The sequence below is a fragment of the Candoia aspera genome, chromosome 2 (genome assembly GCF_035149785.1).
Source record: "Candoia aspera isolate rCanAsp1 chromosome 2, rCanAsp1.hap2, whole genome shotgun sequence".
In the NCBI taxonomy this organism is placed as follows: domain Eukaryota; kingdom Metazoa; phylum Chordata; class Lepidosauria; order Squamata; family Boidae; genus Candoia; species Candoia aspera.
In genome coordinates this window covers 104,228,351-104,255,828 of record NC_086154.1, presented here as the reverse complement: position 1 = coordinate 104,255,828, position 27,478 = coordinate 104,228,351, and the positions used below count along the sequence as shown (strand labels likewise).

Genomic DNA, 27,478 nt, shown 5'->3' with positions numbered 1-27,478 from the left:
AAGGCAATGCATATCCTAGCTAAAACATCTATGTACAACGATGGACAAAAATACAACGTTCTCATTTTGGACAATAACATTAAAGGAACAAATAGCGTTGATAGTTTCCAACTTCCAGTAGAAGTCAATAAAAAGAGAGGGAGTGGGAGATAGAGAGAGAGACTGAGAGAGAGAGAAATTTCTGGGGAAAATTTATTTTTAGTGCCTGGTGGAGCTCTCTTTTTTGCAACTGTAACTCTGTTTTAGCAGAGGATCTTCTCTGGATGGTTATCCTGTTGAACAATATAAGACCTGTATTGTGTTTTTTGCCCAGTATGACTGGAAGTTTATAACAAAGCCTTTTTGAACAATGTTTTCAATGTAACTCTTCTCTGATTTCGAAGCCTGGTTAAAAACCTCGCTGATTGTTCAAGATGCCATTTGATTTCTTGGCTGTGGTGTGCTTAAAGTGTGTATCTAAAGCACATTTTTATCCATGAAGGATGTACTGATCTACCCTCCTGAATACTTCTGGTTTTTATATACTTTACATTTTTCCCTATATTGTTTTGCTTATGGTTAATATTTATATTGATCTGCATAATTTTTAATATGAATTTATGGAGATGATGAATTACATGCCACTCAGTTGGCTTTGGTTGGAAAAGTTTGTAAGCATTGTCAATGAATGAATGAATGAATGATCACATAGAATATCTACTTTGGAAGGTCATCTAACTATCAGCAATGTCTTTTCAGATGATGCTCTTCAAGGGCTGCAGAGATTTATGAAAAGTCCACAATTGTTCTCAAGTATTTTTAAATTCTAAGCGTAGTGTGAGCCAGTGTAGTATAGTATAAGCCAATAAGGGTACGTAAGCCAGCCCTTTCTCCCTACATCCATGCATTTTACTGGTCCTTTTATCCCTTCCTCTCCCTGGTCTTGTTGTGAGATCTGAAGGAGGCTTGTTCTCACACTCACTGAATGTAAATTCTTTGCTTTATCTGGTCTGGAGCCTTGATAATGTATGGAGAACTATACTGTTATTCAGGTAGACACAAATATGAATCTACTTCATTTTTCCCCTCAAAATGAGCTCAGGGAAACATAGGAGAAGGTGGGATGTGGGGATGTTGGAGATAAGGTCACCATATATCCAGTATGCAGTTTAGCTTTCACATATTGATTAAAATGCACATAGAAGGCTGTACTCTGTACTATTTGTCGCCTTCTGATTTATTGAGATTTCAGTAGGAAGTACTGAAAACTGAGCTAGATTGTACCTGCACCTGTATTTTTTCACCTCTTGTATAACTGCCATTTCGGCTACCCTTTTATTCATATCCAAGCAGATGAAGAATACTGAATATGCTTCACAATTTTGTGTTAGCAGTTTTAATACTTGTCTTCTGCTAGCCACTACTTTTTGGAGATTAAGTTGCAATAATTATCATCAACAGTTTCATTCTGTGGTTGAACTTATAAAGAAGAATATATTTGTTTTTTTTCAGAGGAGTGTTATTCTAATTGTGTGCTAGCAACTTTTCAAAGTACAAATTTGGAAGTATGTATAATCTATATTTTTCTCTACTAAATTTCATAGGGTACTTTTCCACATGGAATTGACATTGTAACTACAGCTGATTATTTTGCTGTTGGTAACAGAGCTAATTGTTTTCTCAATATAAGGTAAGAATATCTTAAATTTAAAGCAAAGAGGAAACGTGAAAATATTGTTCTTTAAAACTTATCTTCACACTTCTACTTACAGTGATATTAATAATACTGGGAGAAGATTAGCATGGTTCTACAATATTCTTCGTTGCATGGACTGTGAAATGCTGGCATTTTATTGTTGTTAGATTAGAACAATCTAATTAGAAGAAATTTCAGAGCTCACAAAATCAAATTCTTGATTTAGAACAAAGACTGGGTATAAGAGAAGATCTATTAGGCTGGATTTCGTGGTAGTGAGGTGACAAGGTAGTGAGCTATCCTTGCTAGCATTGAAATATATCATATCCAAAGGCTCAGGAGCCCAACAGGAATCTGATATAGACTGTGTGTGAACAAACTCTAATTCAAATGAGACCTTCTGCTCCCCCTTTTATGACTTCCCAACTTGAGAATGTAATCCTCAGATTATCTGAATGCTCAGATTCAGATTTTTCCATAGTTTCTACTATTTCTCAGACATGCAAATGTTTCAAACTTCAGAAAGGGCCAGGGACTTTTAAAGTCCAGCAAACCAGGGTGGGGTGGGGGGGAGCTAAGAAATTCAGCCTTCTTAAAACCTCTGTTGTGCATAGACAAATGCTGAAAGAACACCAAAATGTCCCTTAAAACTCACTGCTCAAAGCAGCACTTTGTTTTGGCAGTATTCGTAACAGAAGTGTTCTCTGTGCAGTACCTACATGCCCAGACAGCATGGGGAAGCCCTTGAAATATATGCACTGCATTTCTGAGAGGATGCAGTGCTTGGACGCTTGAAGCTATAGTTTAGATGGTACTTCACAAAGCAGCCTTCCACATAGCCCTGTCTTTTAAAGTTTTAAAGTGTTGTGTTTTGACAGAGCTCAGATCTGCCTCTAACACTCATTATGAGCTTCTGTCCTTATCTAGCTTTCCTGACTTTTCTGACTGGGTTAAGATAGAATGTAGCCCTTAGTTTTGACTGTTTCCATAGTTGGGAGAGAGGATGATTTAATATAGCTCTTTTCTGGAAATATTGAAACGTTACATGTCAGCTTTTTTTTTCTGACGTAGGGGAGTATTCAAAACTATAATACGATACTCTGAAATTATTTAGCCAAACTCTTAACAATTCATTCTGTTTAAATATAGATCAGGTCTAAACCAAAATGCACCCTGATCATCAGTTTGAATTCTCAAACCTGTGGAACAAAATCCACATAGCCACTTGAATATGAGTGAACTAATGATGATGTGAATGGCACTGCTTGAAGATCCGCAAGCATCTGTTTTGTGGGAGGATCCATGTCTAAGAAAGGAGGCCTCTAGGAAAGAAAATTTATCTGTTCTAAGTAGGTGGCACATTCTTCATAAATCTAGTCTGACTTCTTGCCTGGGCTTTGTGAGGCAGAGTATGAACTCCTGCTTTAGGAAAAAAGTATCTTAATATATTAAAAAGTTGAAGAGTGTGCTCTCTTATTTCTGTTACATAGGTCCTCAGTTACAGTATTTCTGATCCTTTAATCTGTAAGAATTACCACTTCTCCATGGTACTCCACCTTTCTTTCCTACACTTTCTTCCTACACACAGCCAGTTTCCCAACTCCTTTTTCCATGGCTAAAGAAAAACAAGAGAAAGCCAGTGGGGCAGGAGGCAGTCCATTCCAGTTTTTCATAACCTGCTGGCTAAGAATGATGATAATTATGGGGTATTTGATATGGCCTGAAATATAAAGGTTCCATCTTTGGAAAAGATGATGATCAAAGGTTTGATGGTAACCCTCATGATTCTTATTGATTGCTGACTTAGAGGTTTGGCCTTCTTGACACAATTCTTTTAGGATGGTTTTTTAAGTGATACACACATAAATGAAAGGGTTTAACTCCGTGGTAGGGAATTTTTACTGAGGAATTACTTGGCTTTTTTCCTTTTACTCTGTTCTCTCCTTAGTCCTCTTCAATGCAATCTTTTGGAGGGAATAGAGAAATTTGGGACCTTTGGATTCTGGTTTTCCATAGGGCCTCTCCCATCTTCCTTAATGCTGGCCTGTTTGGCAGTGTCTTAAGGCTTTGCTTTTCAGACCCCATGATTCAGAGTTATAAACTGTTCACCCAGAGACCTGGCTGTAATTATTCCTTCCCTTTTTGTTGTTTGGGGTTGGCCATTGGTCTCCTTTGGTTGGCCAGGGTTGCTTTGCTTTGTGCCAGGAGCTGTAACTGACCTTGGCTGCTGCTAGCTGCTTCTGTGTGCCTGTTTATCCAGGTGAGCTGCTCTTCCAGTCTTTCAAACAGCTGCTTCCAACTTTCTTTTTCCAGATTGTAGCATATACTCTATGAGAAAGGACAGCTGAGGGAGGTATGACAGCAATCTCCAAATACTTGAAAGGGGGTCATGTAAAAAAAATTGTCAAGGATTACAGTAAATAACACAGAACAACAGATTTAAGTTACAGGAAAGAAGATTCCAACTGTTAAAAAGAACTTCCTAACAGGAAGTTAAGAGTAATTTGTCAGTAGAATTAAGTACTCAGAGAGTGGAAGTTTCCCCTTTACCTGGTGTGTTCTGACAGAGGCTAGACAGCCATCTGTCTGAGATAATTTAATTAGGTTCCTATATTCAGCCGGAATTGATGGCTTAAATGGCCTCTTTGAACTCTATGGTTCTCTCCTATGATTTTGTGCATATAGTGCTAATCAAAGAGTGGAAGAAGAAGAGAAAGATCAGCAATCAACAGTTATTTCTAATTTAGTTTTTGATATGGTCAATTGACTAATCAATAAAATTATTACTATTACCATTTCTAAAGTTTCATTTGCCTCTAAAGTTAATTTTACATGTAGATTTAAGCTAGCATCTATTAATTCCTTACTGTTGGAGGAATGGTACTAACTCAATCAACTGATAATCCAGTGACAACTCAATTTGTATCCAATATTGAATATTATTTGTTTTCCTAATGATGTGAATTCTTAGTTGGAAAGTAGTTCAGTTGAGTTGGTATATCTAAACTTCTTCCATGTTTTGGTTCATGCTGCACAGTTACCCTAATTCTACATTTTTATAATAATGTATAAGTAAAAAAATACCACAGATAAAACCAATGGGCAGTGGAATTAGATATGCTTGAAAGAAAAAGAAGGATTTTAAGAAGCAACTTCATTTTAACTGCAGTTATTCTAACAAACAACAAGGAAAAAGTATTGCAATAATTTATGTCCCATTGAATCTTGTGCAGAAGATCACAATAAAAATGTTTTTAAACTAGATTTGAGTGTTCCTAATAAATGCTCCTAAATATTTAAATCTCCCTAGACCAGGGTTTGTTAACCAGGGTTCTGTGGAACCCTAGGGTTCCATGAAAAGTCACTAGCGATTCCCTGGGAGATCACGATTTATTTCAAAAATTATTTCAAATTCAGGCAATTTCACATTAAAGAGGTAAGTTTAATTCTTTATTTTTAGTTTAAGAACACTGTTATACAGGCCTACACATGAAACGAATATAATAATTTTGTAACCTTTGGCCTATATTTGAGCCTGAATACGCAGAGGTTCCCTGAGGCCTGAAAAATATTTCAAGGGTTCCTCCAGGGTCAAAAAGTTGAGAAAGGCTGCCCTAGACTAATGTATGACTTTAAATCTCATAACATAAAATCCTTTAAAGTCTTGAAGCTGCTTCTGTGATTTTTGTCAATAGCAGAAAATTTACCAAACTTTATTTCTAAACCTGCTACTGCAGGTTTAAATAATCGAATTGCAGTTGAGATTCATCTCTGGATTTTAAGAAAATATAAATTTGTAATCTGCAATACTTGATTATAAAATGTTCTGTTTTCTATTATTTTGAATATTATTTTTATCTATAACTATATCTATCAATCTATAGGATTGAACAAAATTAGTTAGGGCATTCTAGTGAAAAACATGGGTGTCTGATCTATTGATTTCAATCACGACTGGTAAATATAACTGATTTAATTATAGAGATGAACTTGTATCACCTTGATAGCAGTATACTCTCTTATGAATCACAAACACTATACCTTAAATATAGGACATCCAACAGTTGGTTATTGTCCTCCATCTCTGTGCTTGCGAGTTTCCGGAGTGCATTCTGTGAAGCAAATGCTGCACCATCTGGGCCTTGTTATATTCTGGTGAAAAAAATGATTTCTTTTAAAATTGATGGTATAGAAATCTTTAACAGAACTATTAAGAAAAGAAAGCAGTTTCTTTGCTTGAGATAGAAATATGGTCCCTACATTATTTGAAGTAAGTTTTGAGCAACCTTCCTGGTTGTGATTTTTGTGCATTTCTTCAATCTCCTCAGTGTATATGTTGCTGGATTTCCTGAGTATACACAGCCAATGATTGATCATCTGATTAACATGAAGATCAACCACTGGGATAGGTATGTTTAATTGTGCTAATGTGTAGTGATTCATAATTTGATCATAAAAAGCAGTCGTTTTCTAAAATATGTTAGTACTATAATTTTTATTTCTTCTTTGAACTAAAAATTCATATTTCTAACAAACTGCTAACATTAGTTCACTTTTTTCTGAAGATTATGATGTCATTCATAACAAGTTTGTTAATTAAATGAATTAATGCCAATATTTGGTTTTTTTCTTGATTCTGTAATTTTGAGATTCTATCATGTTTTCATTGTTTTGAGTGAGATACGTTTATGAACCTAGTTAATATGATTATCTATACATGAATCAGAATGGTGAACCTTAGCTTATATGCTCACTCCTATTTCATTTGTTTTTGTTTTTTTCCCTTCAAATCATTATTGATCCTGGCAACTGCCTGGACTAATCCCTGCAGTCTTCTTGGCAAGGTTTTTTGGAGGTGGTTTGCCATTGCCTGCTTCCTAGGTCTAAGAGAGGGTGGCTGGCCCAGGGTCACCCAGCTGGTTTTGTGCCTAAGGGGGGACTAGAACTCACAGTCTCCAGGTTTCTAGCCTGATGCCTTAACCACTGTGAGGAAATCAGGCAATACAGACATCTAGAGGAGGAAGAAATAGAAGGGCCAGTACAGAGCAAACACTAGTTTGCTTTCTGATAAATAAGTAGCAACAATTTTATGAGAGTACATATAGTGTCAGCATTTCAAGTGTGCTCATGCTTCAAAAATGAACCCTGGTTCATTCTGCTTTTTTCCTGGAATACACTGATCTGGACATTCTGAGGGGGGTTGTTCATTGCTTTCTGGAAGTGATTATTCCAGAAAAGAAAGTGAATAGCAGTTACAGACCATAGCTTCTATGAAAAAGGGACCGGATCCCTACCTTAGCAGCTTCAATTTTATTGATAAGATACTTTGGACAGTCTCTTTCCAGGAAGCCCAGTAGTAGTTTTATTTAGTCACTAACACTGTGTGTGATTTCATGTGAGTTTTTTTTAAGTACTTGTCCATCAGCAAGTGGCATAGAAATATGTAAAATAAATTACATATATATTGGTTCCCTTCTCTCTTCCCAATTTTCTAGTGTTATTCGGGAGTTTTCATCCAAAGCTCTGCATAATCTCACTCCACTGGCTCCTGAATATATGACCAGGAAAGGTAAGTACAAACACTCTTACATTCAGAAGTACCTAGAATGAATGCAGTAAGAAACCAACACGTAGTCTTACGTTGCACACTTACAAACTATATAGGCACCTTGATCAAAAAAGTTACTTAGCAATATATATTTATATATGAATCTATGCCGAATTTAATTCCATTGCATTCAACAGGCCTTGGTCCATTTAGGTGGATATAAGATTGCAGCCTGAGTGTCTGTAGTTCACAGAGTAATTCCAATGATCAAGAGTTTATTATTTATAAAATTTATAAATGTATAAAGCCATAATTTTAAAAATAAAATTTCTATGCTTTATTCCAACCAATATTAGAGAGATTATTATACTTTGTGTGAGTGCTGAGAACTGTTCCAGCCTTTCTTTTGCTTAAGACTTTCCAGTCATCTCTATTATGCTAATTATTCATTTCTTTAACATCTTCCTATGTATTTAAAATTAACTAACAATCAAATTATGGATAGAAGTCAGCAACAAAGATTGTGATGATGATTCTTATTATCATTAATTTTTAACAATCAAGTTTCTGTACTTCAAATAGTAATGTAAGTTTAAGTAATACTTGGAACACTATGAACGGTTCTAGTCTCTGAGCTTAAAAGAGGATATTGTGACATAGGAAACGGTGCAGAAAATAATAACCAAAATAGTTATGAGGACTGAAGCAAAGACTGCGGTATTGGGGATTTTTTAGTTTAAAATAAAGATGGATAGACAAGTTTGAATTACCCCTCTCATTTACTTTGTTAGAACTTGCAGTCATCCATTGAAGCTTAATGCAGTAAAGAAATATTGTTGAATATGCTACCATTAGATATCATGATGGTTGCCAACTTAGATGGATTTTAAGAGAAGACTGATAAATTCAGGCAATCAAATGCTACTAAGCTTGATGTTGCTGCGCTGGCAGCCATGATGGGAGAGGGCTATTGCCCTCCTGTCCATGCTTGTGAGTTTCCTAAATGTACAGAATGCTAAAATAGAAAGGCCCTTTCTTGATGTAGCGAGGGTTATCTTACCTTCTTACATTTGTAGTCTCTGTGCCTTCTTTCCCCTTTTAAAAACCCTGTTAGTCTTCCATTTTCCAATTTACCTTGAGAAAATATGTTCTCTATAGAAAGTCTCTGTACAGAAGTATTTGTGTAATTATTTAACATCACTTTTCATATTGTGTGTCATACAGTTTTACCAAAACTGCTGCCATTAGCAGTTGGCATAGATCTCCATACCCGTCATGGAGCAATTCTGGCCTGTGCTGAGATCACCCATGCTTTGAGTCTTCTAGCAGAAGAAAATCAGAGGTAACAAGAATAGTAATATTTATTTAGATGTCTTCTTATCCTTAACCTGTTTCACCATTTCATGTAAAAATCTTAGAAGATGATGGCTTCATAGAAATAGGAGTTTTCAGGGTATCATATAGTAATTCATATTTTCCTGATTCCTATATAAAGTTTAAAGATACAACTCAACTATAACTCATTATCGTTTGATTACTGTTTATTTAATATGAAATACATAAATTGTAGAAGTTTATTCTAAATTTAGAAGTTTATTTATTGCTATCACTAATTTTCATTCACTAGTGAAAGATCACTGTGTTGATTCAGGTAGATATTAAATGAAATCATTGTGTTGATCTAAATTTGTTTGCAAAGGCATCATTTCTTTAATTTCCAGGCCTGTTGAACGTATTTAGTGAACTGTTTCTCTTAAATATAAACCTATGGGGAATGTCTGACTTGGGCATGTACTCTGCTTTAGAAGTCTCTAACACATTTTATAAAGTTGGTTTAATTCAACAAAAGAAGCAATTTTTGAAAAATATAAGCCATAAGGAAAAAAGTGCGTAAAAGACCTGTCTCTAACTATCATTTCCCAAAGAATGATAGAATGCATAACAGAGGACTTGCTGCAGAGTTGCTGTGATGGAAAAGCAGTTTGCAATAGAAAAAAGAACTTTTATCTTCTGAGTGTTACAGAGGGTATTTGTAATATTGGGATGGTGCCTCATCCATAAGCAAGTAGGCAGAGTTCAACTTCTCATTTTCACTTTCCAGGTGGAAGAGCCATCTCAGACCCCAGATTGGCCAGGTGGGCATGGTAGTACCTATAGGGATAGAAATGCACATTTGGAATAGGTATAACCAAGTACTGAAAATTTAAACAAACAAAACAGGTTAAATGGGTAACACACAAGCAAAGAGTAAAGAAAGAATCTCCTCTAACGCTGTCAACTTTCCTGATGTGTAGTGATGGTAATGGCCCCATACTGCTGCTCTTGTTTGTTTTAGAGAGCTTTGCTGTATTCTTATTTAGTCCTAGGAAAAAGGGGTGGGTCACATGCCCTCTATGATGCTGGCAAAATAGAAATTCAGTCAGTAAGATCATTTCTCCTTACAGAGGGCATTCGTAACCTTGGGATGTTACAGAACAGCAGTATTGGAAAGAGGACAAGAATCAGAATCTTGCCCTGTCAGAAGAAAACCCATAGCTAAAAGGAGTTTGTAGATGTAAAAGTAGATGCAGACATGAATGTCCCCTGAAGAGCCGAAAAAGCTTCAGAAAAATAATTTTCTACAGTCCTTTCTGAAGAACCAAAGTGCTCTCTGCAAAATGAAGAGAAAAAATACTGTTGAACTAAGGAGGAATTATATTAGGGGGGAAAACCCTGCTCTGATATGCAGACAGGGCTGATTTGGGGCCTGAGACTATTCCTTACCCTCTGGAGTCAAAATGAAAAGTTGTCTAGTCTCTCCAAAAAGAGACTTCATGCTGAGGTTGCAAAAGCTCTCTTCGAGAATTGTAGAACAAATCCTACTACATCTGACTTCTGCTGATGGTGAAAAGCTGTAGAGATTTCTCCTTGTCAGTCTTCTAAAAACCACTACAAAGGGGACCAAGGCTCAGATATTATTCCAATAACTTGATGCATGTAGGATGCAAACTATTATCAGCATTTTCCTCTATTTCTTTATAGTAGTTACTAGGGAACTAGAAAATTTAATTATTTGTGAATCAGTATTCTTTTCTGATTTTTTTTGGTATTATTTTAAGCTTAGAGGATTAGAAATACGGATTATTTTAGAGTAATGCATAGAATTTTTTTTTTACCTAGGTAAAGTTAGGTAGATAGTTTATTGCACTGAAGGGAATGTGAGGGTAGATGGAAGAAATACATATTTTCAGAACTGAAAGAGATTTTGAAAGGGGCAGCAATTTGCTTGAAGTCATGCTTCATTTAGTGTAATCCTTTGGTCTTCCATTCTTCATTCTGTATTGAGTGAAGACAGTTTTTTTTCTATATTCCATTCACAACTATGATGGGTTAGTTGCACTATATAAGGTGCTAAAATTACTAGAGAGAGCCAGTTTTGTGCAGTGGTTTAGGATGCCAGGCTACAAACAGGGAGACCGTGAGTTCTAGTCCCGGCCAGCTGGGTGACTTTGTGCCATTCACTCCCTCTCAGCCCTAGGAAGGAGGTAATTGCAACCCACCTCTGAAAAGCTTGCCAAGGAAACTGCAGGGACTGGTCCAGGCAGTCACTAGGAATCAAGACTGACTCAAAGGCATCAAAAAACATACAACAGAAGAAAAAATCCCTGGTCTTGTGTTCTGATTATTTATCCACACTTGCCATGGCAAAGATTTTGTGTTAAGATTTTGGAAATCTACCTATGTGATATTTTTCCTATTCTCTTAACATGCTCCTTTGGGGTTTTGTGTGTGTGTGTGTGTGTATGTGTGTACGTATGTATGTGTGTTTGTCTTATATATTATTAAAGCAGGCTTTAGAAAGGAGTTATCAAACATGAAACTATCAAACATAATTTTAGAATAAATAAATAGAACCTAGCAAATATAGCTTTTGTCACAACCAAGAATTAATAATACTTGGGAGGAAAATCTGATGTTCATGTGTGGGGAGGGAATGCTGATAATAATAATAGCTGCAGAATTTTCACAATGTTTACATATAATTAAGAATCAAATAGTTGCTTTGAGAAAAAATTGCTATAACTATTTAATGTTAAATAATACTACATTGATTTAAAATGCTTTTAAACTTTGCAGGCTTATTTCATTTTACTTGGATGAAAAAATTTTGGAAGGTCTTAAACAGATTCATGTGGAGGTTAGTATATATTTTGTCTACTGAATAGTTATTTTTGCAGGTGTACCTTTTAAATAGAAAAAAAAGAGCCTTTCTATGTAAATAAATAATACAAACAATATTTAAAGCAATGGACTTAATTGGAAGCCATGCCACGTTTATCATATTATCATTGTTAACTGATCATTTATCTCTTTTCTTTTGCCATGGCCTAGTGAAAGAGAAAAGGTTCTTAGATGGAAGGGAAGAGTTTGTTATTATTAAACTCATCCAGGAATACATTTTCTTTTCACCCCTTTCCCCAAACAAACTCATGACCCACAGTTTGAAAAGCACTGGAATCAATGAAAATTCTTTTTTATGAATAATTTTTATTAAATATTATATTATACAGATAGAACTAATACTATCTACATAGGATAAAAATATATAAAAAGAAAAAAAATGAAATATAAAAAGTGCACAAAAAAAAATAAGTAAAAAGAAGAAACCTGCTTCTTCATTCCCAGCATCAACATTAACAACTTATCACCATCTCTTAAAATAAAACAAACCATCTCTGTAGCCCATATTTCACCCTATTCTCTATAAACAAATATTTAAAACCTCATACTCCATCTTAATCAGCAAAAGCCCATTAATGGTTATCAGAAATAACAACATAACTATTACAAACTTTATCCAATAAACCCACTTTGAACTTTTACATTTATATCTCAGTTTCTATTTAAACAAATCCCCTCTATCTCTTCAGATAAACAAAATCTTTAAAACGTTGTCATCCAGTCCTGGTCAGCAAAAATCCATTAAACGTTACCAAAGATAGCAACCCATTTATTTTAGCCTTGATCAAATAAATCAATTTTGTATTCTTTCCCCTTTCTCCCAACAATCTTTAGTCCCCTCAAATAATATCCTAACATCTGGTTTCTTTTCATCCCCAAGTTGTTGGCACCTTTAACAAGTTCCTTTTATAAATCCAGTATAAAAGCTTATCCACATCACTGTTCATATTCTTACTGTCTCTTCTCACAGAACTGTTGATAACTTCAACAAGTTCCTTTTGTAAATCCAAATAAAGAAATTATCCACATCACTCTTTTGGTTTAGCATTTGTGTGTCTTTTTTAATTATTAAGTCATCAGCTGGTTTCATTTGTATATCCAATATTTCATCTTTTTGTATATCCACTATTTCATCTTTTTCCATCTCTTTCTTATAGGCTGTTGTTTTTAAATCCACATTCAGATTTATTTCAGTTTTATGCAATGAAAATTCTTAATGTAAAATTCGTTCTTTTACAGCTTTGTCGTCGTCAGTTGTATAGGTAAGATAATTAATGTCAAATAGACTGTTACAATTTTGAGAATGAGTTTGCAGGATAAATGAACATGCTTCTGAAATGGTTAATCCCTTTTGTATAAGAATTCACAGTATTTATTTTTAAATTTTAAAAAATGATTCCTACATTTATATTAACTCTATATGAACGTGCTGCTAGTGATAGGGACCATGACTATGATAAAGAAGATATGTTTGTCAGGAATGGAGCAGGCTCATCTTAGAAGTTCATTCATATTGCATACCTATTCTGTGAAGTATGTGGCAAAGAGTTATAAGGCTACGCTTTATAGTATCAATGAGCTGTTTAAAAAGTAGACAGCTATCAGATCAAGACATTGTGTCACCCTAGAAAAGGAAAAACAATATAATCCACACTATCAGCATTCACTGAAACACATAACGTTGGTTCATGAAATAACCCAGAGTTTTAGATAGTTGGGAAATTAAACTTTTGTTCTCAGTTTGCAATAATATGTTGGCACAGTTTGCCTCAAGCAGTTCCTCAAGCAATTGAACAGAGAACATCCTTCCTTTTAACTGCTTTTACACAGCACAGAATACAGATAGCTGTGTATGAGTGTACAAATGTGCACTCTGCTTGCCACCCCAAATAAATAAGGCTAAAGTTGTGGGTTTTTTTTCTTTCCACCTGACTCTTATTTACTAGCTTGCTGCTACTTCTAAGAAATCATCCTGTATGAATGAGTGCTTTACTGGGTAGCAGTACATTACTTGGTGTGCAAAATACAAAACATGTCTCCTGTAAAGGGGATGCGTTATGCAGTTGCCTCCAAATATATGCTGCATGTAACCAGGAAAAAGAGGAAAGAAATGTCTGGTGGAATTACAGTAGTAGCAAGTAGAGCCTATTACAATTTTTCAGCATTATTGGGCTGGCCTTGAATGAGCCTTACAAGCTTGGACACACTGAGTTTCTGAACTGCTTAGGTCCAAAGGCTGCCACATTGGATGCTATTAAAACCCAACCCCAAAGGGAGAAGAAACACTCCCAAACAACCAAAGGGAGAAGAAAGAATATATTAGAAACATGTTCAGACATGTCCTTATATAGATTTGCCATCTTGTATAATATTACATACTTGGGGAAATTTAATTTTTTCTCCTTTTTCTGAGAGCAATAACTATTACCCACATCACTCTTTTGGTTTTCTTATTTGTGTGTCTTTTTTAAAATATGAACTGTATGTAACATAAATGTCTTCGTCTTCAAAATAATGTGAACCAGAAGAATTATTCACTTGCAGGCATTTTACAGATTTTCAGGATGTAAATGTATAAATGTATACATACATTTAAATAATATATAAAACATTAGTGTTTTGGTCATTTCATAATAAACAGCTCCTTTGCTTTTAATAGGATAGCATTGCTAAACAAGTTAAACTAGTTTTATGGAGTATACTAAAGGTGCAGTGCCATGAAAATTCCCCTCTGAGAAGTAATTTCTTGAAATTTTAATAAAATAACTAACCATTTGTCAAAGGATATCTGTAATCAAATTTTTGTAGTTGCATTTACTGATTTCTGGAATGAGGATTTCTGTTACAAAAATAAGATGCATTCCCAGAGAACCAAATAATTACATTGGCCTGTGCTTGATTTCTGTTTGTTATGTAAATAAGTGACTCTGGCAAAAGCTCTATATCATAAAATAAAAGCATTCTCCCTGGAAACTGTAGAGTACAAGATCATTAAATGATTTGCAAGATAAATCGAAGGATTGTTTAATAAAATCCAGTAATAGTGAACTTGGTTGACTAGCTGAGTTAATGTAAATCTATGTATTGGGTTCAGTAAAATCCTGGTGCCAATGAAGAATGGTGTATTTCAGACAATATTCCGTTTCCCCAGGGTAAAGTAGTTAGGAGTCTTCTGTGTTCTAAATTGAGAACCCCAGAGTTCCAGTCCCATATAGTTTATCCAGAGTTCTAACATGCTGCAAAATGTAATAGCCTTGCAGATGGGAGTGGGGGAGCGGAAGGAACTCTTTCAGAGTTAATATAAAATGCTGTGGCTGGAAAAGAATTGAAGAGGAATATTGCATTTAGTAACTGGGAATTTCCCTTAAATCTAGTGATCACCTCTATTTCGTCACTGCAATCATAATAGCCTGGAGGCTGAAGTGTAGGGTCTATACAAAACATCCTGAAATTGAAATTATTCAAATTTAAAATATTCCTGGTTTGAGCTCACAACACTTCTCAAATGATCACCTTGCGTTCATTTGAAAGTCTTGCCCTTGAAATGCGGCACTTCAAGACTGAAATGAACCGTTGCTTCAAGCTTCGAGTAAATGACTTCAGAGTGATGTGAGTTCAGAATGCTTTGCATACCCCTAGTGGAGGGATATTCTTATTTTACCATGTGCTACACAGTGTGACTCTGACTCAGTGTTCACATGAGCTGCTGTGTAATGGTCTTGTTTAAGTTGCATTAACTAGTGACTGCTTTATTATTTCGAAAACAGTAACAGATTCATCCTTTATATATTTTACCACCCTCAAAATATGGATCATAATTACTATTAAACACATTCTCTTTATGCAAAGAGCTTCAGTCTGTCCATCTGAAAGTGGGGATGGGTCTTCCCACCACAATGATATTTTCACTGCAAACGTAATAAGATTCTGTTCCAAAACAACTAAGTTGCAGCACCTTTTTTCCTTTTAAAATCAGATGTATAAAGACACATAACACAGATGTCTATGAAATCTGGCATGCTGCATCTATGCATAATTTTCTATTTTACTTGTAATACTCATCCCATTTTGTTGAAGAGCAAAGTTGAAGACATTTGAGTTTTCCCCATGAGAGAGCAGAGGTACAGTTTTACAAATTACATTTCAGATCTGCTAGCAACCTCCAAAACAACTTAAACTTAGTTACACTATTTCCAGAGTCCAGACTAGGCTACCAGACTGGATGGAGGTAGTCCATGCACTCCCCTAATATAAAGTCATGAGACAGAAAGACTTTAAAGAGCAACTTACTCTCTTCTTTCTTTTTTTCCTCAGTGCAATACTAGTTTGTTTTTCTTTTCTTTTATCTATTACAAGTTATCTCCACATAATCTTTTTATGCTCTTAGTACTTGCTGCCTTGTTGAATTTAATAATGCAAGACAAGCCCTCTGGATCAAATTAAAGATCTATCTATGCTAGGATTATATTTTTTATATTGGCTAACCAGATATTTATGAAAATCCAACAAGCAGATTATATATAAGGCCCGCCAGCAACAACCCTCTTCCATTGTTGTTCTCCTGTGACTGGTATTGAGAATCTTGCTATCTCTGATTCTGGAGATACTATTTAGTCACCATGAGTAATAGTTATTGATATCTTATTCTCCATAAATTTGTTTAATCCCTTTTAAAGCAATCTAAACTGGTAGCTAACTCTACATCTTGAGGAAGTGAATTCCAGAATTCCAGAATGCATAATTTCTATTCCAGAAAATTGTACTTTGCTTGATTTAGGTTGGTTACTAGTGGAATTCTTTCTACGAGTTCCATCACACAGTTCTGAATTTAAGGAGAGAAAAATAATACAAGTATAATAATGCTAACATTTTCTCGCTCTCATACATGCTTTTAGTAGCTTTAGGTTGACTTTAGATACTACTACTAAGATGGGAAAGGGCTTTAAGCAGTGGGTATTTCACAGCCAGTGATAAAAATGTAAGATATACAAAAGGAAAGATCCAAGATCAGTCATTGTTGAACTTCTTACTAGCTGTTATTGAACCATTGCAATCATCCAGCTTACATTATGTCTCAAATTAGATAGAAGGAGGCTAGAACAAAGATAAAATTCTTTTAGAGCATGGATGGATGGATATAAATGGATTAGTAATTGATCATTGTTTTTTCAAGAAAAACTTCCAAGTGTCAAGGGGTCTCAGATACATTTGTAGGGTAGAAGGCTGGAGGTCTCACACCACCTTTTCCAGAAGCCCTCTGGGTCTTCATACTCTGGTTCCATCTTCTGCTTGGTAGTTCCTGCTGCCACTACCTAACTTCACCTCACATGGCATCTTTCCTCCTAATCCTCGGGTTTGATGGCATATGTCATGGTTTTTAGTTGTTGCCTTCAGTTGCATAAGTTATTGGAATACAGTACTGTACTTCAAAATTTTGAATAGATCACAGATGGACAAGAAATAATGAAGTAAATTTTTAAAATTGAAAAAATGGATTTATTCAGGAAGTAAAAGTTATTTTTCAAAAATAATGCAATAGCCATCTTGTGGGATCAACTTGATACCAGCACATTTTAGCTAATGCTTTCTATAGAATAGTCCAAAAGAGTTGCCAGAAAGCTGACTTTAAAAAATACTTTTTATAAACAGGTAATGAAATGAGGGTGGAATTGGATTTGGCCATTGGGTAACTCTAAAACTGCATTTGCAAATGCAGAACTAATTTATCTAGCATGATAAATTAAGGTTTGCAGAACTATTCCCATTCCACACAGCCTGGTTAGCTTCTCTTCTCTTTTTTTCTGAGAACTGTGCAATTCACATATAAACTTGGTTCAGGAAACATCTGAATCAAGATGCACACCATCTTTGATCCAGGTTTAAAAACTAACTCCTAAATCTGAGTTATTTGCAAGCTCTTGACCACAGACTGCAGTTAACAGGAAGCACAGTGAAGTTTCAAATTCTGACTTGCTTTCTTACTCATGCAAAGTAAGGAGTAGAGTAGCTGGAGAAGTGCTGTATATGCATGTGCTGCATATTAAGCCTTGATGTATTGAATTTTGGCAAAACAGGCAGGTTTAGATTCAGGTATCAGTGTTCCTTTCCTCTGTCATGCCAGTGCAAAATACTGACAGTGATGTTGTTTCTTGAATTGGTGTATTTTTTTCTTTTCTTTTCCAGAGGTTTAGGTGGAGAACTAATGAGGCCAGCTGGTATGTTACATGACATAGAGCATTCTACTTACAAATATAATTTGGAAAGAAATATTATGTTCTGAGATTATGTAATATAAACTTGGCTGTTCTTCTGATTCACTGATTATCTTGCCAGCCTTCAATTTGTGCCCAGTGCATAGCTCTCTTAAAGTATACCTCAGCCATTCTCCTTAATCTAATATTCTTATACCAAAATATATTTTTCTTAACTAACAATTGAGAAAATGTATAATTAAAACATGGTAAAATCCCAGACTGATAGTTTTTTAATACTATTTTAGTAATTATCAATTGTTCTTTTTTCTGCAGAACGTAAGAGTCAAGCTGAAGGCAGAGCTCAGTTACTAGATTATTTCTGATTGATAGGATTTGATCTTAGGGGCAAACATTCTGCTTCTCTTCAGTGGACCAACAGTCACCTTGTCCCATCTCTAGTACATAGAATAGGATTGCATTTATTTATTTATTTGATTTTTCCAATGCTCATTTCCCCCGAAAGGGGGGACTCTGGGCGGTTTACAATAAAGATAAAAACATTAAAATGCCATAAACATAAATAAATATCAGATACAAATATAATGTAAGCATAAATACAGTATAAATATACAGTATAAATAAATATACCAGTAAAGCCCTTTCACCATAAGAGATTTAGTGTTAATTGCATCTTGGATAATTCTCATTTTTTTCATATTCCGGCTTTTAATCCATAGTAGGAAAAAATGTAGATGCAATAACCCCTTTCCTTGCCAGTTTGATGTCAAAATTAATTACTTGAGCATTGCTTTAAGGGCCTTGTTCATGTCTATGTAGTGGGACTCTAGTTAAAAAGGAACTCTAAGCAAGCAGGAATTCTCCCCTGCCTTCAAATAAAGAAATGCTCAGGTATTAGGAAATACAAGTTTTTGTTGGGATTTCTGCATGCCATACCTGTATATTAATATGTAATGAGTAATTCTTGGTATGGATAGCGCACAGTGTTCTTTGCCAACTGATGCCTTCTGGATGTGCTAGCCTACAGTTCTGTAGTCAGGTTGGCCATTGTGCTGCCTTCAGGGTGATGTATCCAGCATATTTGAGGGCATCAAATTAACTAAAAGTTACCTCCTCAAAAGTCTTACTTTGTGATAGACTGTTTTTGTAATGTCCTTTGTGCTGCTAAGAATTTATTTGTTTACCATAGCAATTTATATACCACCTACTCACTGGACAGTTTACATTTCTAAAAACAAAAAAATACTATTTATATAATAAAATCTATTGCTTCACTATGATTGATTACTGAGAACTCTCCCGGCCAAAAGACCTATGAAAAGGAACTCCTAAATGAGCAAAGGACAGAGAGTGTCCTGATCTTGGGAGCTAAACAATTCCCCAGTGAGGAAGTGCTACTGAGAACATTCTTACGGATTCCTAAGAGCAGACCATCTTGATAGATCTGTCCCCTCCTAATGCTCAGTGGTGGCCTTGTATTTTAAGTCCGATCTGATCTACCCTCAAAACACAATCTAATTGATCCAAGGTAAAGACCAGATTTAATGTGCTCAGGCCATGTGAGTTGGGACCTTGGTGACTGGGACAAGCCCATGGTTGTCATAGTATCCATGAATTCTCAGACATCCCCCATAATGTGAAGCTTGAGGGAATCTATCACCACTCCAGTGATAAGGTTGAGGAGCTCAAGAAAGAAGCTTGATGGACTGTGGAGAGAGGGGAGATACAACAGCAATACTCTGGCACGCAACTTCACATATTGAAGTTCAGATCTGGTCACCTGCAAAACAACAGGTCAGGCCACCACCAAGTTATCACAGAACAAATATGGGCACCATCAAATTCTCATGGAATATCATTGCACCCCTCCTCCTCTACCTTAGTGTTGAAGATATTTAGCTCTCCCAGCTAAATATTGGTGATAAATGCCAGGTCTACTTTCTCCTCCAAAATCAAATTATGGAAAGACATTTTATTACTAATGGACCTGGCATTCAATAGAATCAGCTTGAGATAAAAGCCTCTAATGATCTAGCACTCAGAACTTTGTTTTGAGTGTGGTGGATCAGAATTGCAGTTGCACCCTTCCTCTGTAGCAGTCATCCTTCCTGTCATATCTCCCTCTGCAGACAGATTTGCCATACAGTCCTATTTACTATGTAGTAATAACAGTATGACTTCCTGAACCATGACCCTGTGTGAAAATGTTTATAAATGCCATTTAATTCAGTGAATGCAGGTCTGATTGCTTCTTTTCCTTCTTGTTTTCTAGTATGCACTTTGATTGAAAAGTTATCACTTTCAAAAATGCCTTTTAGAAAAGATCCTATAATTGGTAGGTGATGTTTGTCATGTTGTAGAATTACCATGTCTGTTTATTGATGATTATAACTTTAGCCAAATAGACAGTGTTATTGAATTCTCCTAACAAGAGTTTTGGTCATGTAAATTCCTTTATTTTCTACTGTCAAAAGATGTAATTCAGAGTGGTTCAAGTTTTGATATACATACTTAACTTTTTGTCCCTGTCATCTTGATGCTGTGGCCATGTTTGCTATATTCAGTTTTGTTCATCACAGTAATGTCAGAAAGATGCAATATGTGGAAGTCACGGGGCATTGATGCCAGTTGGAGATGTTACAGAATGATGGCAATCACAGGAAAATATGGAATAGCAGTTGCATCTCTAAATATTTCCAGCTCTTCTGTGTTCTGTGTGCCTGCTATTCAGGCAGCTTTTTATGCAGATATTTTATTTATGGAACTTCTTTTAAAAACATAGTAGTGAAAAGAATTTGAAACAAATTTCAATTAGACTTTGAATCTGTAAGGATTTGTAAAAAGATGTAGATATGCTAAAAAGCAATTTAATTAGTATACTACCAAATATGTTCCCTTTCTCTTCAGATGGCTGGCAGTGGCTGATAAATGATAGTTTACAAAGCCTTCATCTTATTTCAAGCAATGCAAGACAGCAAGTAAAAGTACAGTAATTTTATCTGTATTGATCTAAAAAAAGTCTAAATATCACATTTTGCTTGTTGCTGTATTACGGTTTAAATTTCTAGGTTTTCTAAAATGAAGCAGAGAGTACATATAAATCAACATTTCTGGCAGTGAAAAGATGTAAACGTAACTTTTCTCCCACTCCCATAGTGTGTACCTTGACTTACGTTTTATAACTTGCGAATAAATGATCTGGAGTTAGAGGTGAACAGTAAAGTGGCCACGCTTGCTAATGACAGTATTATGAAGCATCTGTGTTAGACAACATTATGTACTTCCTCAAAATGTTATATCTCTTCATGGGGTATCAATAGGATCACTTCATGGATTTGCATGGAACAATTGAACATGGTATGATGTCACTCAGCTGTGTGAAATCTCAGATGAATGGGTTATCTGATAATAACTGCATGAATAGACACTAAATATGTTACAATAGGACTTTTCCAGGTGACCTGTCAGGTGTTTCTATGGTAAAATTGTTTGTTCCTTTAGAGTACATTTGAAAGATAAGGCATTTTTTAGTTTTGCGGTTTTGCTTTTGTTTTAGGAGTCAGCAGTGTCTGCATTAGCTGCTCTGTGTAATGAGTATTACTGCAGTGAAGAGGGAGGAGCAAATCTGGCTGAGCAAGGTAATGATTCACAAGATTCATCTCTATCTTTATTAAGGGATGACTTACGATATCTTGCTAACTAAAAAAAATTCCAGCGGAAGCCAAACTAGCCTGAACTAACATCTCAGTGGTTAGTAGCTTTTCAGGATCAACCCAGTTATATATACTTTTATGTTCAACTTTAATTAGATGACAGAAGCTAGCATGCATTGTTTGTTGGAAGAAGACATGCTTTGCCCAATTGAAGTAATTTTGAGTTTCACGTATATGGGACAATATAATATCTCTAGTACATTACTTTAAACAGTTGCCACTTAAATAATTATGTGAAAGGAGAAAGGTCCCCTGTGCAAGCACCGAGTCATATCTGACCCTTTGGGGGGATGCCACTTCCACAATGTTTTCTTGGCAGACTATAGTGGGGTGGTTTTCCATTGCCTTTCCCAGTTGTCACCTTCCCCAGCAAGCCGGGTACTCATTTCACCGACCTCGGAAGGATGGAAGGCTGAGTCGACCTGAGCTGGCTACCCGAGAATCCAGCTTCCACTGGGATCGAACTCGGGTCATGGGGAGAGTTTTGGTTGCAATACTGCTGCCTACCACTCTGCGCCACACGAGGCTGTTGAAATGATTATGTAGGCACTTCTAAATTACCAACCCTTCCTTTTTAACCTTGTAGATTGTACAGATCAGTTATTTTAATACTAATAAAGTAACCATATAAATTGTTCATTAATAGCAAAAAATAGGCCTAAATTAGGCACAGATTTAATGAAAATATAACTGACCAGAAAGGAGTAGAAAGATGAAGCTTTGTATAAACTAGAAAGACGTGTCCGTACACCAGCAAATACCACCAGCTCAGCAGACTAGAACACTGATGAAGGACATTTCTTATGCACTGCCCTTCTATGCTTCTGGTCAACAGATAACAGGTATTGGAGAGGACAAGCATAATGGCTAAAACATGATCGTAGGGAGATAATATCCCAACTATCGTCCTTTAATTTCAAAGGAGCTACAGTAGCTGATCAAAAGGCTGCATCTTCCCTGCATGAAACTATCAAAATAAGTATGATTTCTATGCTTAGTTAGGCATGCACTTCACCAATGGAACCTGCTGCCTTGGGATTTAGATGGAAGTTCTGGCCTACAAGTTGAAAGTGCAGATTTATTGGAAAAGAAAACACCCAATTTCTTTCTTACATATAGTAATAGTTAAGGATAGTTTTTTGATCCCTCCAGCCTAAAGTTGCATTTTTGTTTCTCTTCAATTTGCTTCAGAGCTTGCCTCTTCTTTCCCCTCCTTCTTCAAAAAGATGCACTTAGCTTGTTGCTATTAATTTTGTTAAATTAACATTGTAGACTTTGTATTTTGTTACCACTTTTACATTAACAGAGTTATGATTGGATAATAACAAAATGTAGCTCCTGGCAGGAGCACCCTCAGAAGGGACAACAGTGTCAAAATGGTGGGCACAACTGGATGATTGAAGCCCTGCCCCTTTTTAACATGCATTGCATGCATCATGCACATGTAAAAAGGTTCTTGAGCTTTAGTCACTCCAGTCATGCCTGGCATTTTGACACTGCTGATCTTTCTCATACATATCTGTGGCTCCTAGTTAATTTTCTGCTGTTCTTTTGTTGTTGTTTTAAACTGATGTTTTAAAATTGTTTTTGAAATTAAAGTGGGCATTTGTCATGTTCGCCGTTTCAATGTCTTTGATGCATCGTAACGTTTCGCATGTCATTAATTGGATGCGTGTTTCATCTTTCTCGGGAGGATGGGAACGTTTATCTTTTGGCTTTGCTTTGGAATGTATTTGTATTATCTACTGCGCTCAAGGTTACTTTCCCAGGCTAGCAACTCTGACGATTGCTAGCACCTGTGTCGGGCGGGGCTGTTACGAGGGAGGCGGGATACGTTTGCACCAAGGGTTTAAGTTTGTATTTGGCGCGCTTTTGCTCATTCTCAGCTTTCTTTGTATCTGTCTTTAGTACTCTAAATAAATCAGATTTCATTTAGCAGCCTCTTGTGAGTCTGAGTATTTGGGGCTAGGGCAACCATTACATAAAGCTGAGAATCTAAGTTCCTAACTCCGCTGGCCCCTGTCCAGGAAAGACAAGCGTCTAACCCTGTGAGGGAGAGAGCCCGCGATGACTGAACCCGACATCCTGATGATGGAGGAAGGGGAACCGGACTCGACCGTGAGGCAGTCCGGCCGACCGTCCCAAGGTGGGGAGCTGTCAGCCACCCGAGAGGAGGCGAGCTCCGAGTCGGAGAGTGAAGCCGGGGGGCTGAAAACGGCCCCAGAGACCACCGTAAATTCTCCGGGCGAGCTGCTCACCTGGGATACGACCCAAGGAGATACCACGGCAGCGGGGGGTCCCTCCTGGAGGCAGAGATACCCATTGTCCCCCAACGTGGTGCAGGTGCAGCCAACGGAGGGCTCACCCACTCCGGATCGGATCCGAGTGTTGGAGTCCAAAATGGATTCGTTGGAGGCTATATTGAAACAGCTGAGCTTGGATGTGACCTCGTTGCGAGAGGTCCGGGAAGAATCAAGCCAAAGGCATTCAACCCCCTCTTCCCAGGGGCTGTCCCCGGAACGGCGACGGGTGGTGCGGAGGCGCGAAGGGGACCAGTCGGTCCGGATGGAAATCGCAGCATCGCCAGGGCGATCGCCCCGGGGCCCCGTGCCACCCCAAGCCAGGGGAACACAAGCCGCGGCAGCACCGGTGGTGGGGCGCAGCGCGGCGGGAGGCGGCATGCGAGACTTCCCTGTCAAGTTTGATGGGGACCCGACCAAACTCTCGTTCTTCCTGACGAACGCGAAAGCCTATATGGAAGAATGGGGGGCGTTTTTCCAATCGGAAAAGGCAAGGATCATCACCATTGCCACCAAACTGAAGGGGAGGGCGGCAGACTGGTATGTCCAGATGTGCCAGTCGGAGGCGCCCGAACTGGAAAGTCTCGAGGAGTTCCTCTGGGCGTTGAAGCAACACTTCGAGGACCCCTTAGCAAAGGAGAGAGCAAAGCGAGCCCTGAAGGAACTCAAGCAGGGGTTCAGATCAGTGGCCGATTATGCTTTGGAGTTTAAAGCGCTAGCTGGGAAGGTGGATGACTGGTCCCAAGCCACCATTATCGAGCTCTTCAAGGATGGCTTGAATACAGAGGTGCTGCGCTGGTCCCTGGGGAGGGACGACCCATACACGCTGTATGAGTGGATCCTGCTGGCGGGGAGGGCTGAACATGCACAGGAGATCTTTGCCCAGCGGAGGACCGCCAAGTCGGGGCGGGAGGTGAAGCCCAGCCGCCCATCGACCACCGGGGGAAAACCGGGACAACGACCCTGGGACGAGGAGCGGGAGAAGCGGTACGCCAAAGGCTTGTGCCTGAGATGTGGTAAGGAGGGGCATAGAGTGGCAGCATGCCCGAAGGCAAAGGTGGAGGAACGGCCCGGAAAACCGCCAGCAAAGTCCCCTGCATTGCCGAGGAAGCAAAAAGCTGCGGTGGCTGAAACCGAGGGAGACGATGTAATGTTCTTCGAAATTGAGGGGGAGACCGAAATCCCGCAGCCGGCGGGAAACGCCAGCCACCTGCTCTAAAGGGCGCCGCTGGGCAGGTGGTAGAGGATGGGCGCGAGCCTCCATCGGTGAGTGGCACTTACCGCATACTCATGGTGAAATTGAAATTGGGCTCCCAATCCAAGACTGTGGAAGTATGGGCCATGATTGATTCGGGGTGTTCCCGCTGTCTTATGCACCCCGACGTGGTGGCGGCTTTGGAGCTCCCCACGTTCCCTTTACAGCGACCCATCGCTTTTACTCAGCTGGATGGGTCCGTGGCAGGGGGCCAACCGGTCACCCATTTTACAGGGCGTGTAGCCTTGCAACTGGGCAGTCATCAGGAAGGGCTGTCTTTTGTGGTGGCTCCGGTTGGGGGGCCATTGGTGGTGTTGGGGGTACCCTGGTTGGTGCAGCAAAACCCCCACATAAACTGGGTCTACCGAACTATCACGTTTAGGGATGGGTTTTATCAAGCGGCCGAGGGTAAAGGTGCCCCAGAGGAGATGGTGGGGGTTGCGGCAGCTGCGACTCCGCCTTACCCGGCCTCTCCTCTGGAAGGCTTGCCGGCCGAGTACTGGATGTTTGCTGATGTATTCGGTGAAAAGGAAGCCGATCAGTTGCCCCCCCATCGAAAGACGGACTGTGCCATAGAACTGTTGCCCAACACCCAATTGCCTAAACCAAAAATTTATTCCATGACGCAGAAGGAACTGACTCTGTTGAGGGAATTTGTGGACAAAAATCTGGCGCGCGGATTTATTGAGCCGGCAAATTCACCCGTGGGGGCGCCGGTTCTTTTTCGCCCAAAAAAGGACGGGACATTGAGACTTTGTACGGATTTCCGCGGATTAAATGCCGTCTCAATTTCCAACAAATATCCCTTGCCATTGATAAAGGACATGTTGTCACATCTGGCTAAGGGCAAGATCTTCTCTAAACTTGATTTAAGAGAAGCCTACTATCGTGTACGGATCAAGGAGGGGGATGAGTGGAAAACCGCATTCAATTGCCCGTTGGGAGCTTTCCAGTATAAGGTGTTGCCGTTTGGGTTGGCTGGGGCCCCTGGGGTATTTATGCAATTAATCAATGAGGTTTTGCATGAACATCTGTTCAAAGGTGTACTTGTGTATTTGGATGATGTATTGATTTATACTGAAACCATGAAAGAGCATGTAGCTCTGGTAAAGCAGGTATTGTGTAAACTCAGGTCGGCTGAATTGTATGCTAAGCTGTCGAAATGTGCCTTTCATCAGACCCAAATTGACTACTTGGGGTATAGAATTTCAGATAAAGGCATAGAAATGGACCCTGCCAAGGTGCAGGCTATCATGGACTGGGAGAGTCCCCGCACCCGCAGGCAACTTCAAAGTTTCTTGGGGTTCAGCAACTATTACAGATTGTTCATAAGGGGATTCGCTGAGATTGCCTTGCCCCTAACTGAGCTGCTGCGAACCAAAGGGGTGGGAGATACTAGGAGAGTCAAGAATCCCGGAGCGCTGTTGAGGTGGACGCCTGCTTGTCAAACGGCGTTTGAGCGCCTGAAAGCAGCTTTTGTCCAAGAGCCAATTTTACAACATCCTGATCCCTCCAAGCCGTTTGTTGTACAGGCAGATGCTTCCGATTATTCTATTGGGGCATTGTTAATGCAGAAGGATGAGGCAGGATGCCTCAAGCCCTGTGCCTACTTATCCCGCAAATTCTCTGAGACTGAAAGGCGTTGGCATGTTTGGGAGAAGGAGGCATTTGCAGTAAAAGCTGCATTAGAAGCTTGGCGGCATCTGTTGGAAGGGGCAAATCATCCCTTTGAAGTATGGACTGACCATAAAAACTTGGAGGCTCTTAGTACCCCTCGAAAACTGAGCCCCAAACAAGTTCGTTGGGCTCAATTTTTCAACCGATTCAATTTTCAGTTTAAATTTATTCCAGGGAAAAAGAACTTCTTGGCTGATGCCTTGTCAAGGCAACCTCAGGACTCTGGGGCAGCGCCAGATGTGGTAAGCACCCTATGGACGGCGCCCCAATTGGGCATGCAGGCTGTGACGCGAAGCCAAACGCGCGCGCAGCAGCCGCCCACTACAAGCGCTGTTCAGCCAAGCGCTGTTCAGCCAAGTCCTTTGTCAATTCCCTCCCAGTTGCAACAAAAGTTTCTAAAAGAACTAAAAACGGATACTTGGTTGCTGGCAAATAAAGACAATGTTACTTTTGACAGAGGCTTTGCTTGGAAATCCGACCGCCTCTACGTCCCTGAAAGCCTCAGAAAAGATGTGTTACTACGTTCACACGATGACAAACTTGCAGGTCACTTCGGGTTTGTAAAAACCTTGCACCTCGTTCGGCGGCAATTCTGGTGGCCCACATTGCGTAAAGATGTCAAAGACTACATTGCCTCCTGCACTGTTTGTGCAATGTCCAAGCGCAAGGTGGGCAAGCCCCAAGGACTGCTGCAACCGGTGGCAGCCCCTTCTTCCCCTTGGGAGGAAATCTCCATGGACTTTATTGTCGAGCTCCCGCCCAGCCAACGCAAAACGGTCATTTGGGTGGTCAAAGACTATTTCTCCAAACAGGCTCACTTCATCCCTTGCGTGTCCATTCCGTCGGCCCGTCAATTGGCTCGCCTATTCCTTGTACA

General features: G+C 38.6%; 1 protein-coding gene across 1 annotated transcript in view; it reads left to right on the top strand.

The window, feature by feature from the left end:
- TBCD (tubulin folding cofactor D) overlaps positions 1–27,478 on the top strand; it is a 169,330-nt gene that overhangs the window by 105,942 nt on the left and 35,910 nt on the right. The window contains exons 18-27 of the mRNA XM_063292673.1: positions 1,584–1,669; positions 6,004–6,084; positions 7,171–7,244; positions 8,448–8,565; positions 11,340–11,400; positions 12,684–12,706; positions 17,628–17,659; positions 19,929–19,991; positions 20,564–20,640; positions 21,213–21,294. Coding sequence (XP_063148743.1) covers positions 1,584–1,669; positions 6,004–6,084; positions 7,171–7,244; positions 8,448–8,565; positions 11,340–11,400; positions 12,684–12,706; positions 17,628–17,659; positions 19,929–19,991; positions 20,564–20,640; positions 21,213–21,294 — 697 coding nt within the window. The remainder of the gene's footprint in view (positions 1–1,583; positions 1,670–6,003; positions 6,085–7,170; positions 7,245–8,447; positions 8,566–11,339; positions 11,401–12,683; positions 12,707–17,627; positions 17,660–19,928; positions 19,992–20,563; positions 20,641–21,212; positions 21,295–27,478) is intronic.